This window comes from Loxodonta africana, chromosome 13, assembly GCF_030014295.1.
Source record: "Loxodonta africana isolate mLoxAfr1 chromosome 13, mLoxAfr1.hap2, whole genome shotgun sequence".
NCBI lineage: Eukaryota > Metazoa > Chordata > Mammalia > Proboscidea > Elephantidae > Loxodonta > Loxodonta africana.
Genome location: NC_087354.1, coordinates 37,546,142 through 37,562,560, shown reverse-complemented (window position 1 = coordinate 37,562,560; position 16,419 = coordinate 37,546,142). Strand labels below are relative to the sequence as shown.

Here is a 16,419-nt window from a genome sequence, read left to right as displayed (position 1 = left end):
CTCTGCCTATGAGGAATGCCTTCCTTATACCAAATAGCTATCTGCCTCCATGCAACACCCCGTAGGGCTTGGCTCTGTCCTCTGGGATGGCCACTGATAGAGCTAAAGGCAGAGATGAGCTGTGCCCCTCCCCTGCCCCCCAGGCTCCCAGTACCCGGGTTCACAATCCAGTTCTCCCAGCTGTTCCGCTTTCCGTATGATTTCCCAGTCACACCCCACCCTGGCTGCCTCCTCCACAAGCCAATTAGTCACAGCCTTTCTGACGCACAGTGCAAGGCTCAAACTGAACCCTGTCCCCTCACTCCTGAGGGTGGCCCATCCCAGTCCCGCCTGGCAGCATTCTCTGATATACTCCACGCCAGTTCCCATGACTCATGCGTGGGGCTGGTCTGACTGCTGGACCTCCTCCAGAAGTCGGCTGGCTAAGCTGGTGAGGGGGCATCAAAGTTAACTGTATAAGAATAATAACAGCTGACATGACACATACTGAGCGCTTACTACTTGCTAGGCACCATAGTAAGCATTTTCACACGCATTTCTTATGTAATTCTTACAATAACAATAGTATGAGGTAGCTACTTATAAAATCACCATTTTATAAATGAAGAGACCAAGCCTCAGAAAGGTTAAATAACTTGCCCAAAGTCACACAGCTGGTAAGTGGCAGAGCTAGGACACAAACACCAGGAGTCTCATTGCAGAGCCCCTCCTTTATGCTGTACTGTGCTCAGAGAGAGCCAAAGGCAACTAAGGTGGGAGGTGCCTCATTGTGGGCTCATTGTGGCCACCCCAGCTGGATCTCTCATGAGGCCACAGTAAAGGGGTATTTATGTGGCAGCTAACATGGGGCCTGCGATGGACGGGTGGGTGAGGACTTGGAATTTGCTCTTTCAACCAAATTTGGTTTCCCTGCCCATCTCAGGAAGTTTGGTTTTCTACCTGTGCCCTTTAGCGTGTAAAAACATGCAAAACCATAAAGGTAGGATACTTGTTCGTTTTGTCTTGGCCCTCTCACAAACATACCTATAATCTTCCTCTTTACTTTAGATAATATGAGCTTTTGTACTCGCTGTTCCCTCTGCCTAGATCTTTGCATAGCTTGTTCCCTCACGTCATCCAGGTCTCTGCTCAATGTCCCCCTCAGAGAGGGCTTCCCTGACCCCTCTGTGGAAAATAGCTCTCTGTCAACCCTGATCCATCATAATAACAGCATTTGGCTCTTGAGGTTGTTCTGAGAGTTCAAATGAGTTAACACATAAAACATTGGTAAATAATAAATGTTGCTGTAAGTGGTAATCATGATTTAAATTTCACCACAGCACTTATACACCATAAATTTATCTGCTTATTGGCGGACTATCTCTCTCCCTCGCTAGAATATCAGCTCCATGAGGGCAGGCAAGTGATTGGCTTGCTCGCCGCTGTTCTTGCAGTATCTGGAACCTCCTGCCTGGCACACAGAAGGCACTCAACAAATGCTTGTTGAATTCAGTAATGGAACTGAGGTCTAGAGAGGCGGGAATGTTCTGGCTTTCATTCATGCATTCTACAAATATTTACTTAGCGCCCACTCAGTGCCAGCCAAGAAGTGCTCTCGGCTTCCCTCATTTTTACAATATTAGCTGTGAATCTGCCAGAGACTTAAGAAGAAAGTTTTATTTTGAAGCATAATTTATATATAGTTAAATGCATTGTTTTCAGTGGACAGTATGAGTTTTGAGAAATGCGTGTTCTCGAGCAATCCACACCCCTATAAAGAAACAGAATATTCCTTTCACCACTGCAGGGAGGGGATTTTGAACCTCACGTTAAGGAAAGCAGCTGAGGCGCAAGGGTGAACTGATCTGCTCAAGACCTCGCATCTGGGGTACTGCGGAAGCCGCGGCGGGGGCGGGGGCGGGGGCGGGGGCGGGAGCTGCGGGGGCGGGACTACAAGTCCCAGGCTGCTTTGCGCGCCCGCCGGCCGTGCGGAGCGGCGGAGCTACGGGGAGGGGGCGCAGTTGCGGCGGAGGCGCCGAGGCGCGGGGGCCAGGGTGCTGGCAGTTGGCGCGCTCCAGTAGCGAGCGATGCCGGGGGCCGGGGCCCGGGCGGAGGAAGGCGGTGGCTGCGGCGGCGGCGGCGAGGGGGCGGCCCTGGGGGGCGCCGCGGAGCCCGGAGTGGGGCCCGGGCGGGAGCCGGCGAGGTTGTGCGGCTACCTGCAGAAGCTGTCGGGCAAGGGCCCGCTGCGCGGCTACCGCAGCCGCTGGTTCGTGTTCGACGCGCGCCGCTGCTATCTCTACTACTTCAAGAGCCCCCAGGACGCGATGCCCCTCGGCCACCTGGACATCGCCGACGCCTGCTTCAGTTACCAGGGCCCCGACGAGGCGGCAGAGCCTGGGGCCGAGCCTCCCGCGCACTTCCAGGTGCACAGCGCGGGAGCCGTCACGGTGCTCAAGGTGGGACCGCGCGCGCTCCGCAGCCCGTCCTCTTGTCCCAGAATCCGGCTCAGTCTCCGCGGCTGCTTCCTACCCTCTGCTCAAGCTAGCTCTGCTCGTTGCACTTTCTACATCCACCGTCGTTTCTCAAAGGCCTCCTTACATCCTGCCCTACTTTCCCTTCCTTTCCCCACATCTCCAAATTCCGTCTCCACTTCCCTATGTCATGCCTTTTATCTGGGTTTAGGCCAGCATGTCCCCTCCATTCCAGAGACACTTTGACCTATCATGCCCCTGGGGCTCCGTGCCCCTTTCCATGGTTGTCCTCTGAACTCTCCCTTGCTAATGCTCCTGCAGCCTTCTGCCTCCAGGGGCTCCTTTATCAACTACCGAATGTGACCTTGGGTAAGTTATATACCCTTTGTGAGCTTCACCTGTCTCTGTAAAATGGGGATAGTAGTAGTATCTGCTAGGAGCGCGGGTGGTGCAATGGTTAAGTGCTCAGCTGCTAACCAAGGGTGGGCGGTTTGAACCTGCCCGTGGCTGCACGGGAGATAAGACCTGGTGATCTGCTCCTGTAAAGATTACAGCCCAGAAAAAATGCGGGCAGTTCTACTCTGTTCTGTAGGGACACTATGAGTCGGAATTGACTCGATGGCACACAACAACAACGGTAGTATCTATTATGTAGGGTTATCGGAACTAAATGAATTATACATCAAAGTGCTCAGTAAATGTTATTGCATTTAGTGCTGTAGACAAAAAGAGGGACGACAGGACCCTTAGAGATAGTCCACTGGAGCCCCCTCCAGTGTGGGCAGGGACACTCTGCCACTCCAGAAAAGTGGCAGAGCCTGTTTTTTTTTGCTGCTTGTTTTGGTTGGGAGAGGTGAGAAGATTGCTTCAACCAGCTATGCTTTGCTTATTTCTTAAGCTTCTAGTGGAGACACACAATGTGGGGAATATAGTGTGGAAGAATTGGCCTAGAGTCAGGAGTCCTGATCCTGGTGCTGAGAATCTCCCCAATCCCTGGGGGTTCCTAGGAGACTAGACTGCATCATCTTCCAGGGTCACTCTCCCTCCCAGCACCTGGGGATCTGGGCCCTGGCCTAGAGCTGGTTCGCCTCGCTCCTAGCCTGGCTCCCTGCCTGGTTCCTGTGAGTCTCCACCCTCACTCCTCTTTCTCACTTCTCTTCTGTATTGCCAGCTGGGCTTTCTCCAAGCTATGGGGCTGGGCTGGGATGTATGAAAGCTCTCGGAAGAGCTGGCCAAGTGCAGAGCAGAGTGGGTTGTGCCTAGTGCCCTGGCCTTTTAAGCACAGGGCTGTTCCCTGAGACCTCCAGAACTGGCAGCAGTGGGAGCTGCACCCCTAGCTCATTTTTGGAGCTTTGTCGACCCTGCTCTTGCCATGTTGAGCAGGTCGGATTCCCATGTTTTTTCAGGCTCCCCCATTCCATCTCTGAGTAGATGCAGACAGCTGTTCCTCCAAAGAAAGCAAAGCAGGGTTGCAGCTCAGCTCGGGCTTACTTAGTGTTTTGTGCAAACTTGGGAATGACCTCAGTGAGTACACAGGGACCTCTGCCAAAGGCAGAGGCTTGCGCTCAGTGTACACGTGGACCATTCCTGTGTCAGATGAATTTCCTGTGGAATTGTTTGTTCAACAAGAAAATAGACATCCTGTGTCAGATCTTCTCAGATGACAGTGGAGCCCTCCATCAGTTTTTTTTCATTAAAAAATTTGAGGCCACAAAGCGTAGTGTCAAAAGGAGTATGGCTTTAGAGTTGGATGGGCTTGAGCTACATAAAATTGAGCAAGAAAACCAAAGTTATAGAGTGTTTGCATATGGAATGGGAACATGTATATCAAGACGAAGAAGACCACGCAGAACAACACTACAGGTCCTTTAAGGATATATACTGTATGATGAGTGTGGAGGCTTGTACTGGGCTGAGGAGCCCTGGATTCAGGGTAACGGTTTCCTCTGGGGGAAGAGAGGGCAGTGTGATTGGAATGAGTGCCCAGGGGCTCCCGCTGTCTTTGCAGTGTTTTATTTTTGGGGGCTGGGTGATGGGTATACCAGCGTTCATCATATTCTGTCTTTTTGTGTGTTCAGAATTTTTGCCTTTAAAAAAAGGAAATTCACTTTGAAATGGGTTACGGACTGTGCAGGAATATTTTGATTCTTAAAGTTACACTAGTCACAGAACAAGACAGAATACCTGAGGTCAAGTGTCACAGACTATGGAAATGGAAACACAGGCAAGGCTTTCCAAAAGAAGGAGCAATCGAGATGTAGGGCTTCTGAGCAGTAGAGTCTAAGGATGAGCCTCAGTGTACAAATGATTCTTTTTGAGTTGTCGAAGTAAATGTTTTGTGGTGGGAAAAAAGAAAAAGCAATCTGCTCCTGTGAAGACTACAAAAAAAAAAAAAAAACCCACTGACGTCAAGTTGATTCCGACTCATAGTGACCCTGTAGGACAGAGTAGAATGGCTTCATAGAGCTTCCAAGGAGCAGCTGGTGGATTTGAACTGCTGACCTTTTGATTAGCAGTCGAGCTCTTAACCCCTGTGCTACCAGAGCTCCCTATAAAGGTTACAGCCCCAAAACCCTATGGGGCAGTTTTACCCTGTCACACGGGGTCGCTGTGAGTCGAAAATCAACTTAGTGGCACCTGACAACAGCAACAGTAGAAATTAGCTATTTGTTTTCCTTCTTACCCTTTCAGTTCAAGAACTGATTCCCCCCAAGCGTTTTTCATACTTTAGGGCAGCCCAGACATAGGGGCGAGTCTGATTCCCAACTAGGAATTGTAGATCAATGAGAATTACCCCCACCTGCTGCTGTCAAGTTGCTTCTGACTCATAGCAACCCTACTGGACAGGGTAGAACTGCCCCACAGGGTTTCCAAGGAGCACCTGGTGGATTCCAACTGCCGACCTTTTGGTTAGCAGCCGGGCTCTTAAGCACTGTGCCACCAGAGTGCCAATGAAAATGAAGCCCTGTTCAAATCTTAGCTTGTTGTTAGGTGCTGTTGAGTAATTTTACAGATATCATTTCTTCTGACAGATGGGTTAAAAAGAAAAGAAAAATCAGCAGTTCGCTTATTGTATTATCATATGTTTCTTGTTTTAAAGCATCTTTTAGTCTTCTCTGGAGAAGCTGTGGTTTTGTTGGATTTTTTTCAAAATGTTTTACTGCTTGAGTCTAAATGAAAGTCGATACGGGAATTTTTGGTAAACTTCTCTATTTCCAAACTCAGGGATCTGGTCCAGTTTCTTATTTTACAGATGAAGGAAAGGAGGCCAAAGAGGGAAGTGATTTGCCTGAGATCGTGAAGCTAGAATCAGACCCTCTTTGAAGACAGAAGCTCCCAGAACAGTCAGTGTCCCAAATGCAGAGTATCTGATGTGTTATTTATCCTGACAAGTCTTCCTTCTTGGACATTGAAAGTTAGTTTTGGATGAGATGGGGCAGCGGCTTTTCTTTTTACTGCCTTTGATTTCTGGCCTTTTTACAGAACAACAAAGCAGCAGGAACATTTTACTGCCTGATTTTTGACTGGAATGTACAGTACCTGTAATTGGACATTTGAAAACCGTTTTAAGGGTCAGGCAGAGGTGGATGCTTTCTGTGTGGAGAGAATGAGAGAGACTGTGTGTGTGTGTGCGTGTGTGCGTGCACACCCAAGCGTATGTATGCGCTGGAGGCTTCTGATTGAGCTTTGCTGGAGTCTGAGGCGGGGGAGGCAGCTCTGAGGTTAGCTGGCATTTTGGGGAAGAAGCCCATGTGACTGACTGAGGGTAAAGCTTGAACAGCCCTCCTCTGCCAGATCCCTACAATCTCAGTGTCATAAGAAACCATCAGCAAATGAATTCTACTCCCTCTGCTCCTTTTCTTGAAGGCATTTCGTGCTCAAATGGACATGTGTGTTAGTTTCCGAGTCACAAGTGTAACTAAACAGTCACGCATCCCTACTCTTAACCCACTTTTGTGGGAAGAATGCACATTCTCCGTGCTGAAACTGCACTTGGCTGAACGACAAACATTTGTTAGCTTGGGTAATCACAGTGTGCGCGTACCAGCTTTCCTTGTGGTGAGCCAGCTTTCCATGTGATTCTGCTAAGTCGTTCTGCCCTGGGACATCTGATGGGGGTCTTCAAGTATTGTTTAAGTCTTTTATGGGGACTTAACTTCACATTGGACCCCTGGTGGCACAGTGATTAAGAGCCTGGCTGCTAACCAAAAGGTCGGCAGTTTGAATCCAACAGCCGCTCCTTGGAAACCCTATGAGGCAGTTTTACTCTGTCCTATAGGGTCAGGGTCGCTATGAGTCAAAATCGACTTGACAGCAATAGGTTTGGTTTTTGGTTTTTGGACTTTTCACAAGTTTGTCTTCGCTTCCCAATTAGTTCCTTAAAGGCAGATACAGTATCCTGCACATGATATCACATATGCTATCTTATTATCTTAGTTACCTAATGCTGCTGTGACAGAAGTACCACAAATGGGTGCTTTTAATGAACAGAAATTTATTTTCTCACAATTTAGGAGCCTGAAGTCCGAATTCAGGACACCGGCTCTAGGGGAAGCTCTCTTTTTCTGTCCACTCTGGTAGAAGGCCCTTGTCTCTTTTCAGCTTGTATTCCTAGGTTCCTTGGCGATCAAGTGGTGTGTATTTTCCTCTCAGTCTGTGCTTGCTTGCTTAATCTGCTTTTTTTTTTTAAATAACTTTTATTGTGCTTTAAGTGAAAGTTTACAAATCAAGTCAGTCTCTCAAACAAAAACGCATATACACCTTGCTACACACTCCCAATTACTCTCCCCCTAATGAGACAGCCTCCTCTCTCCCTCTGTGTTTTTGTCAGCTTCTAACCCCCTCCACCCTCTCATCTCCCCTCCAGGCAGGAGACGCCAACATAGTCTCAAGTGTCCACCTGATCCAAGAAGCTAACTCCTCACCAGCATCCCTCTCCAAACCATTGTCCAGTCCAATCCATGTCTGAAGAGTTGGCTTCGGGAATGGTTCCTGTCCTGGGCCAACAGAAGGTCTGGGGGCCATGACCACCAGGATCCTTCCAGTCTCAGACCGTTAAGTCTGGGCTTATGAGAATTTGGGGTGTGCATCCCACTGCTCTCCTGCTCCCTCAGGGGTTCTCTGTTGTGCTCCCTGTCAGGGCAGTCATGGGTTGTAGCCGGGCACCATCTAGTTCTTCTGGTCTCAGGATGATGTAGTCGCTGGTTCATGTGGCCCTTTCTGTCTCTTGGGCTCGTAATCACCTTGTGTCCTTGGTGTTCTTCATTCTCCTTTGATCCAGGTGGGTTGAGACCAATTGATGCATCTTAGATGGCTGCTTGCTAGCATTTAAGACCCCAGAGGCCACTCTTCAAAATGGGATGCAGAATGTTTTGTTAATAGATTTTATTATGCCAGTTGACTTAGATGTCCCCTGAAACCATGTTCCCCAGACCCCTACCCCTGCTACGCTGGCCTTTGAAGCATTCAGTTTATTCAGGAAACTTCTTTGCTTTTGCTTTAGTCCAATTGTGCTGACCTCCCCTGTACTGTGTGCTGTCTTTCCCTTCACCTAAATTAGTTCTTATCTACTATCTAATTAGAGAATACCCCTCTCCTACCCTCCCTCCGTCCCCCCTCTCGTAACCACAAAAGAATGTTTTCTTCTCAGTTTAAACTATTTCTCAAGTTCTTATAATAGTGGTCTTATACAATATTTGACCTTTTGCAACTGACTAATTTCACTCAGCATAATGCCTTCCAGGTTCCTGCATGTTATGAAATGTTTCACAGATTCCTCATTGTTCTCAATTGATGTGTAGTATTCCATTGTGTGAATATACCATAATTTATTTATCCATTCATCCGTTGATGGGCACATTGGTTGCTTCCATCTTTTTGCTATTGTAAACAGTGCTGCGATAAACATGGGTATGCATGTATCTGTTCATGTAAAGGCTCTTATTTCTCTAGGATATATTCCAAGTAGTGGGATTGCTGGATCGTATGGTAGTTCTATTTCTAGCTTTTTAAGGAAGCGCCAAATCGGTTTCCAAAGAGCTTGTACCATTTGACATTCCCACCAGCAGTGTAGAAGTGTTCCAATCTCTCCACAGCCTCTCCAACATTTATTATTTTGTGTTTTTTGGATTAATGCCAGCCTTGTTGGAGTGAGATGAAATCTCATTGTAGTTTTGATCTGCATTTCTCTAATGGGTAATGATGGTGAACATTTCCTCATATATCTGTTAGCTACCTGAATGTCTTCTTTAGTGAAGTGTCTATTCATATCTTTTGCCCATTTTTTAATTGGGTTATTTGTCTTTTTGCAGTATCATGTAGATTTTAGAGATCAGGTGCTGATCAGAAATGTCATAGCTAAAAACTTTTTCCCAGTCTGTAGGTAGTCTTTTTACTCTTTTGGTGAAGTCTTTGGATGAGCATAGGTGTTTGATTTTTAGGAGCTCCCAGTTACCTAGTTTTTCTTCTATGTTCTTTATAATGTTTTGTATACTGTTTATGCCAAGTATTAGGGCTCCTAACGTTGTCCCTATTTTTTCTTCCATGATCTTTATGGTTTTAGATTTTATATTTAGGTCTTTGATCCATTTTGAGTTAGTTTTTGTGCATGAAGTGAGGTATGGCTCTTCTTTCATTTCTTTGCAGATGGATATTCAGTTATGCCAGCACCATTTGTTAAAAAGACTGTCTTTTCCCCATTTAACTGTTTTGGGGCCTTTGTCAAACATCAGCTGCTCATATGTGGATGGATTTATGTCTGGATTCTCAATTCTGTTGCATTGGTCCATGTATCTGTTGTTGTACCAGTACCAGGCTGTTTTGACTACTGTGGCGGTGTAATAGGTTCTAAAATAAGGTAAAGTAAGGCCTCCTACTTTGTTCTTCTTTTCCAGTAATGCCTTATTTATCCGGGGCCTCTTTCCCTTCCATATGAAATTGGTGATTTGTTTCTCCATCTCATTGAAGAATGTCATTGGGACTTTGATCAGAATTGCACTAAATGTATAGATTACTTTTTGGTAGAATAGACATTTTTATAATGTTAAGTCTTCCTATCCATGAGCAAGGTACGTTCTTCCACTTATGTGAGTCTCTTGGTTTCTTGCAGAAGTATACTATAGTTTTCTTTGTATGTCTTCTACATCTCTGCTAAGATTTATTCCTAAGTATTTTATCTTGGGGGCTACTGTAAATGGCATTGATTTGGTGATTTCCTCTTCGATGTTCTTTTTGTTGGTGTAGAGGAATCCAGCTGATTTTTGTATGTTTATCTTGTATCCCGATACTCTGCTGAACTCTTCTATTAGTTTTCTGGAGGATTCCTTAGGATTTTCTGTGTATAAGATCATGTCATCTGCAAATAGAGATACTTTTACTTCTTGCCAATCTGGACGCCCTTTATTTCTTTATCTAAACTAATTGCTCTGGCTAGGACTTCCAGCACAATGTTGAATAAGAGTGGTGATAAAGGGCATCCTTGTCTGGTTCCCAGTCTCAATGGGAATGTTTTCAGGCTCTCTCCATTTAGGGTGATGTTGGCTGTTGGCTTTGTATAATGCCCTGTATTATGTTGAGAAATTTTCCTTCTATTCCTATTTTGCTGAGAGTTTTTGTCATGAATGAGTGTTGAACTTTGTCAAATGCCTTTTCTGCATCAATTGATAAAATCATGTGATTCTTGTCTTTTGTTTTATTTTTGTGGTGGATTACATTAATTGTTTTTCTATTGTTGAACCATCCCTGCATACCTGGTATGAATCCCACTTGGTCATGGTGAATTATTTTTTTGATATGTTGTTGAATTCTGTTGGCTAGAATTTTCTTGAGGATTTTTGCATCTACATTCATGAGGGATACAGGTCTATAATTTCCTTTTCTTGTGGTGTCTTTACCTGGTTTTGGTATCAGGGATATGGTGGCTTCATAGAATGAATTTGGTAGTATTCCGTCCTTTTCTACGCTCTGAAATACCTTTAATGGTAGTGGTGTTAACTCTTCTCTCAAAGTTTGGTAGAACTTTGCAGTGAAGCTGTCCCGACCAGGGCTTTTTTTTTTGTTGGGAGTTTTTTGATTACCTTTTTAATCTCTTCTTTCGTTATGGGTCTATTTAGTTGTTCTACCTCTGTTTGTGTTAGTTTCGGTAGGTAGTGTGTTTCTAGGAATTCATCCTTTTCTTCTGGGTTTTCAAATTTGTTTGAGTATAGTTTTTCATAGTAATCTGATATGATTCTTTTAATTTCAGTTAGGTCTGTTGTAATATCGCCCATCTCATTTCTTATTCGGGTTATTTTTGCTTCCTTTCCTGCTTTTCTTTTGTCAGTTTGGCCAATGGTTTATCAATTTTGTTGAGTTTTTCAAAAAACCAGCTTTTGGTCCTGTTAATTCTTTCAATTGTTTTTCTGTTTTCTATTTCATTTAGTTCAGCTCTAATTTTTATTATTTGTTTTCTTCTGGTGCCTGTGAGTTTCTTTTGTTGCTCTCTTTCTGTTTGTTCCAGTTGTAGGGATAGTTCTTTGATTTTGGCCCTTTCTTCTTTTTGGATGTGTGCATTTATTGATACAAATTGGCCTCTGAGCACCGCTTTTGCTGTGTCCCAAAGGTTCTGATAGGAAGTGTTTTCATTCTCATTGGATTCTATGAATTTCTTTATTCTATCCTTAATGTCTTCTATAATCCAGTCTTTTTTGAGCAGGGTATTGTTCAATTTCCAAGTGTTTGATTTCTTTTCCCTGCTTTTCCTGTTATTGATTTCCACTTTTATGGCCTTATGGTCAGAGATGATGCTTTGTAATATTTCAGTGTTTTGGATTCTGCTAAGGCTTGCTTTACAACCTAATATGTGGTCTATTCTAGAGAATGTTCTATGTGCATTAGAAAAGAAAGTATAGTTGGTTACTGTTGGGTGGAGTGTTCTGTATATGTCTACAAGGTCAAGTTGGTTGATTGTGGCATTTAGATCTTCTGTGTCTTTATTGAGCTTCTTTCTGGATGTCCTGTCCTTCACCGAAAGTGGTGTGTTGACGTCTCCTACTATTATTGTGGAGCTGTCTATCTCACTTTTCAATGCTGATAGAGTTTGTTTTATGTATCTTGCAGCCCTGTCATTGGGTGCGTAAATATTTAATATGGTTATATCTTCTTGGTGTATTGTCCCTTTAATCATTATATAGTGTCCTTCCTTATCCTTTGTGATGGATTTAACTTTAAAGTCTATTTTGTCAGAAATTAATATTGCCACTCCTGGTCTTTTTTGATTGTTGTTTGCTTGATATATTTTTTCCCATCCTTTGAGTTTTAGTTTGTTTATGTCTCTAAGTCTAAGGTGTGTCTCTTGTAGGCAGCATATAGACTGATCTTGTTTTTTAATCCATTATGCCACTCTGTCTCTTTATTGGTGCATTTAGTCCATTTACATTCAGGGTAATTATAGATAGATATGAGTTTAGTGCTATCATTTTGATGTCTTTTTTTGTGTGTTGACAGCTCCTTTTTCCCACTTGATTTTATGAGCTGAGTAGATTTTCTTTATAGTCCTTTCCTCGTATTTGTTGTTGATTTTGTTTCTGCTGAGTCTGTATTTTTCCGTTGTATTTAATTTTGATGAGTAGGATAATTTGTCTCCTTTTTGTGGGTTTTTTTTTTTATTTACCCTTATTTTTCTAAATTTATAACTAACTTTTATTTCTTTGTATCACCATTATCTTCCTCTCCATGTGGAAGGTGTATGATTACATTTCTTAGTCCCTCTTCATTATTTTAATGTTGTCTTCTTTTATATGATAACATCGCCGTTACCCTCTGTTGGGCTTTTTTTTTTTTAATCTTGCTTTGTTTTTTTTTTTTTGGATTTCCCTGTCTGGGTTGACTTCTGGTTGCTCTGCCCAGTGTTCTAGTCTTGGGTCGATACCTGATATTATTGATTTTCTAACCAAAGAACTCCCTTTAGTATTTCTTGTAGTTTTGGTTTGGTTTTTACGAATTCCCTCAACTTGTGTTTATCTGGAAATGTCTTAATTTCACCTTCATATTTAAGAGACAGTTTTGATGGATATATGATTCTTGGCAGGCAATTTTTTTCCTTCAATTTTTTTAAATATGTCATCCCATTGCCTTCTTGCCTGCATGGTTTCTGCCGAGTAGTCCGAGCTTATTCTTATTGGCTCTCCCTTGTAGGTGACTTTTCTTTTATCCCTCGCTGCTCTTATAATTGTCTCCTTATCTTTGGTTTTGGCAAGCTTGATTATAATATGTCTTGGTGACTTTCTTTTAAGATCTACCTTATGTGGAGTTCGATGAGCATCCTGGAAAGATATCTTCTCATCTTTCACAATATCAGGGAAGTTTTCTGCCAACAAATCCTCAACAATTTTCTCTGTATTTTCTGTTATCCCTCCCTGTTCTGGTACTCCAATCACTCGTAGGTTATTTCTCTTGATAGAGTCCCACATGATTCTTAAGGTTTCTTCATTTTTTAAAATTCTTTTATCTGATTTTTCTTCAAATATATTAGTGCCAGGTGATCTATCGAGTTCAGAAATTCTAGCTATTTGCTCAATTTTGCTCCTCTGACTTTCTATTGAGTTATCTAATTCTGTAATTTTATTGTTAATCTTCTGAATTTCTGATTGCTGTCTATGGATTTTTCCAGCTTATTAAACTTTTCATTATGTTCCTGAATAATCTTTCTGAGTTCTTCAGTTCCTTTATCTGTGTGTTTCTTGGCTTGTGCTGCGTATTGCCTGATTTCCTTCCTGATGTCTTGAAGGGTTCTGTATATTAAACTTTTGTATTCTGCATCTGGTAATTCCAGGAATGGACTTTCATCTAAAAGATCCCTGGATTCTTTGTTTTGAGAGCTTGTTGAGGTAATCATGGTCTGTTTCTTTATGTAACTTGATATTGACTGTTTTCTCCAAGCCATTGATAAGTTATTGTATTAGTTTATGCTTGCTTACTGTGTCATAGGTTCTTGCTTTGTTTTGTTTTGGTATACCCCTATGGGTTGCTTGAGTGAGCTAGCTTGATTATTTTCGCCTTTGAAGCTCTGGTGTCCTGTCCCCAGCTGGCTAGAGCTGTTATCAGGTATATCAGCCTAGGAGTCCATTCAGTTTTCTTGCATGAATTCAGCTCAGGTTTCCAGGTAGCTGATAATCAAGCGTGTGGTACAGGCTCTGTCCTACTGTCTTAGAGGGGCAGGGGTGATTGGTGTATATACCCGTATCTGATTGCAGCAGGGGGTCACGCTCTGAAACAAGGTAAGGGGCTGAGAACCGACCCCCAGGTGTCTCTCAGGAAAACGTGTCTCTGTTCCCTAGAGCGTGCTGGTGGGTGGGCTCTGCAGAGGGACCATGGGCACCCAACGATTTTGTTGTAAGGACTGGGAGGTACCAGTTATCCCTGGGCCCCTATCGTGGGTGGCTGGATGATCCAAGTGGAGCCACCAGTCCTTAGGTCCCTGTTGTGGGTAGGTGAGGACCTTGTTTAACAGGCAAAGCAATGTCAAACGTCAAACAGCCACATCTCCACCATACCGCTGAAATGGTTGGAGTTTGCCAATAAGGGCCTTTTCTCCTGAAATAGGCCTACACAGATCCATGCAGAAGGGAAGGGTGCTCAGGGTCCACGGATGGTTTATGCCTGCGCAGGAGCTGCTTCTGTCCTGAGCTCCCCCAGTTAATGGAGCTAGCAACTTATCTTTTCCCCCCAGTTGGAAACTTTTTCCTTCCCCAAGGCCGGGGGGATGGCTCTAGGTGCTCATCAGGGTCTATCTCAGGCCTAGGGATTCAGCCGCTGAGGCTGGCTTGGGGGTGGGGGGGGGCACGGTAAAATATACTCAAGTACTTAGCTTTTGCTAAAGCAGAGCGCCGTTCTCCTCAGGTCCCGGAGGTGTGAGTGGGCTGTGTGGCTGCTGCTTCTCCCTGAGGAAACTGCGTTCTCCTCAGGTCCCGGAGGTGTGAGTGGGCTGTGTGGCTGGCTGCTTCTCCCTGAGGAAACTGCGTTCTCCTCAGGTCCCGGAGGTGTGAGTGGGCTGTGTGGCTGGCTGCTTCTCCCTGAGGAAACTGCGTTCTCCTCAGGTCCCGGAGGTGTGAGTGGGCTGTGTGGCTGGCTGCTTCTCCCTGAGGAAACTGCGTTCTCCTCAGGTCCCGGAGGTGTGAGTGTGCTGTGTGGCTGGCTGCTTCTCCCTGAGGAAACTGCGTTCTCCTCAGGTCCCGGAGGTGTGAGTGGGCTGTGTGGCTGCTGCTTCTCCCTGAGGAAACTGCGTTCTCCTCAGGTCCCGGAGGTGTGAGTGGGCTGTGTGGCTGCTGCTTCTCCCTGAGGAAACTGCGTTCTCCTCAGGTCCCGGAGGTGTGAGTGGGCTGTGTGGCTGGCTGCTTCTCCCTGAGGAAACTGCGGCCGAAGGCTAGTGCCAGCCTGCCGCCGCCACTCCGGGAATGGTGCCTGAGGGCTCCCCGCGATTCAGGTCCCGTAACTCCTCTCCTCTTCTGAACGGTCTCTTCCTTCCCCTGCCCCTCAGTTCGTTGTCTAAGCCTGCCTTTGATGCTCAGGGCTCCCCGCTTGTCACAAATATACTCGTTTCACTTGTTTTTTCGGGTCTTTGTTGTAAAGAGGGCTCCACGGAAGCGTCTGTCTATTCTGCCATCTTGGCTCCGCCTCCTCTTAATCTGCTTTTTTATATCTCAAAAGAGATTGATTTAAGATCCACCCTAAATTAATACTGCCTCATTAACACAATAAAGAATACCATTCCCAAATGCGATTATAACCACAGGTATGGGGATTAGGCTTTATAACATACTTTGAGGGGGACACAATTCAGTGCCTAGCATGTGGCTTTCCATTCCTTACTGCCTCTCACACAGGGCCACATTATAGGGTAGTCTCCTCTGGCCAACTCACCAGAGCCTAAGCTCCATGAGGACTGCTGTTTGTATCCTCAGCTCCCAAAACGGTGCCTGGCACAGAGTAGGCACCCAGGGTAGACATTTGTTGAATAAATGCATAGAAGGTAGTCACCTGTAAGCACTGATTTTGGTGTGAGCTTCGAAGTGTATGAAGGTATTAAATGGTATTCTTGCCTCATGTAGTGGAGGTGGTTGCCATTCAGTGAAAGCCCATTGAATATAACAGGCATCGGGAATCTAAAAGAGTACAGCTCACCCTTTGTCAGAGAAGATTACAATAGTCCTGCATTTTCAGGTCTCTTGTGTTTCATGCGCATGGTCTGGACTCTCAGAACACTGTCCTAGCAGGAATGGACAAACTTTTTCTGCAAAGGGCCATATAGTAAACACTTCAGGTATTGCAGAATATACAGTTTCTGTCACAACTACTGTACTCTGCTGTTGTAGTGTACAAACAGCCATAGAATGAGTGTGGTTATGTTCCAATAAAACTGTACTTAGGAACTCTGAAAATTGAATTTTGTGTAATTTTCACATGCCACAAAATACACTTGATTTTTTTTTCGACCATTTAAAAATGTAGAAACTATTCTTAGTTTGTTGGCGGTATAAAAATAGGCAGTGGGCTGAATATGGCTCTCAGTCCTTAGTTTGCTGACTCTTGTGTTATTGGAAGGCCTCAGGGACTTTTCATTCATTCATTTACTGACTCTGTGTGCTTAAGCACTGGAAATATAGACTGAACAAGACAAACACAGTTCCTGTCCTTATGGAGCTTTCCGAGTAGTCGGTAGACAGACATTAATAAAAATATGACAAACACCTATCAGTGCTGTGATGTTTGAAAGGAAAGAGATGCAATGCTTATATAATACGGGGTCTTATTTTTTTGGAGGGGAGGTCTAGGAGAAACTTCCCCTGAGGAGGTGATATTTGAACTGTGATATAAACGGTGAGTTGGTGTTAACTGTGTGAATAGGGAGGGAGAGGTTAAGGGTTATGTGTTGTTAGCTGCTGTTGAGTCTGCCCTCAACTCATGGTGACTCTGTGCACAATGGAATGAAATA

At 44.6% G+C, this 16,419-nt stretch overlaps 1 protein-coding gene across 2 annotated transcripts in view; it reads left to right on the top strand.

Annotated features, from left to right (window-relative positions):
* Window positions 1-2,066: 2,066 nt before the first annotated feature.
* TBC1D2B (TBC1 domain family member 2B) overlaps window positions 2,067-16,419 on the top strand; it is a 108,421-nt gene continuing 94,068 nt past the window's right edge. The window contains exon 1 of one of the 2 annotated variants that reach the window (XM_003413845.4): window positions 2,067-2,435. In XM_003413845.4, the coding sequence (XP_003413893.1) occupies window positions 2,067-2,435 (369 nt within the window). Of the gene's footprint in view, window positions 2,436-2,471; window positions 2,820-16,419 lie in introns of those variants that run through there. The other variant, XM_023552965.2, reaches the window with a different exon arrangement.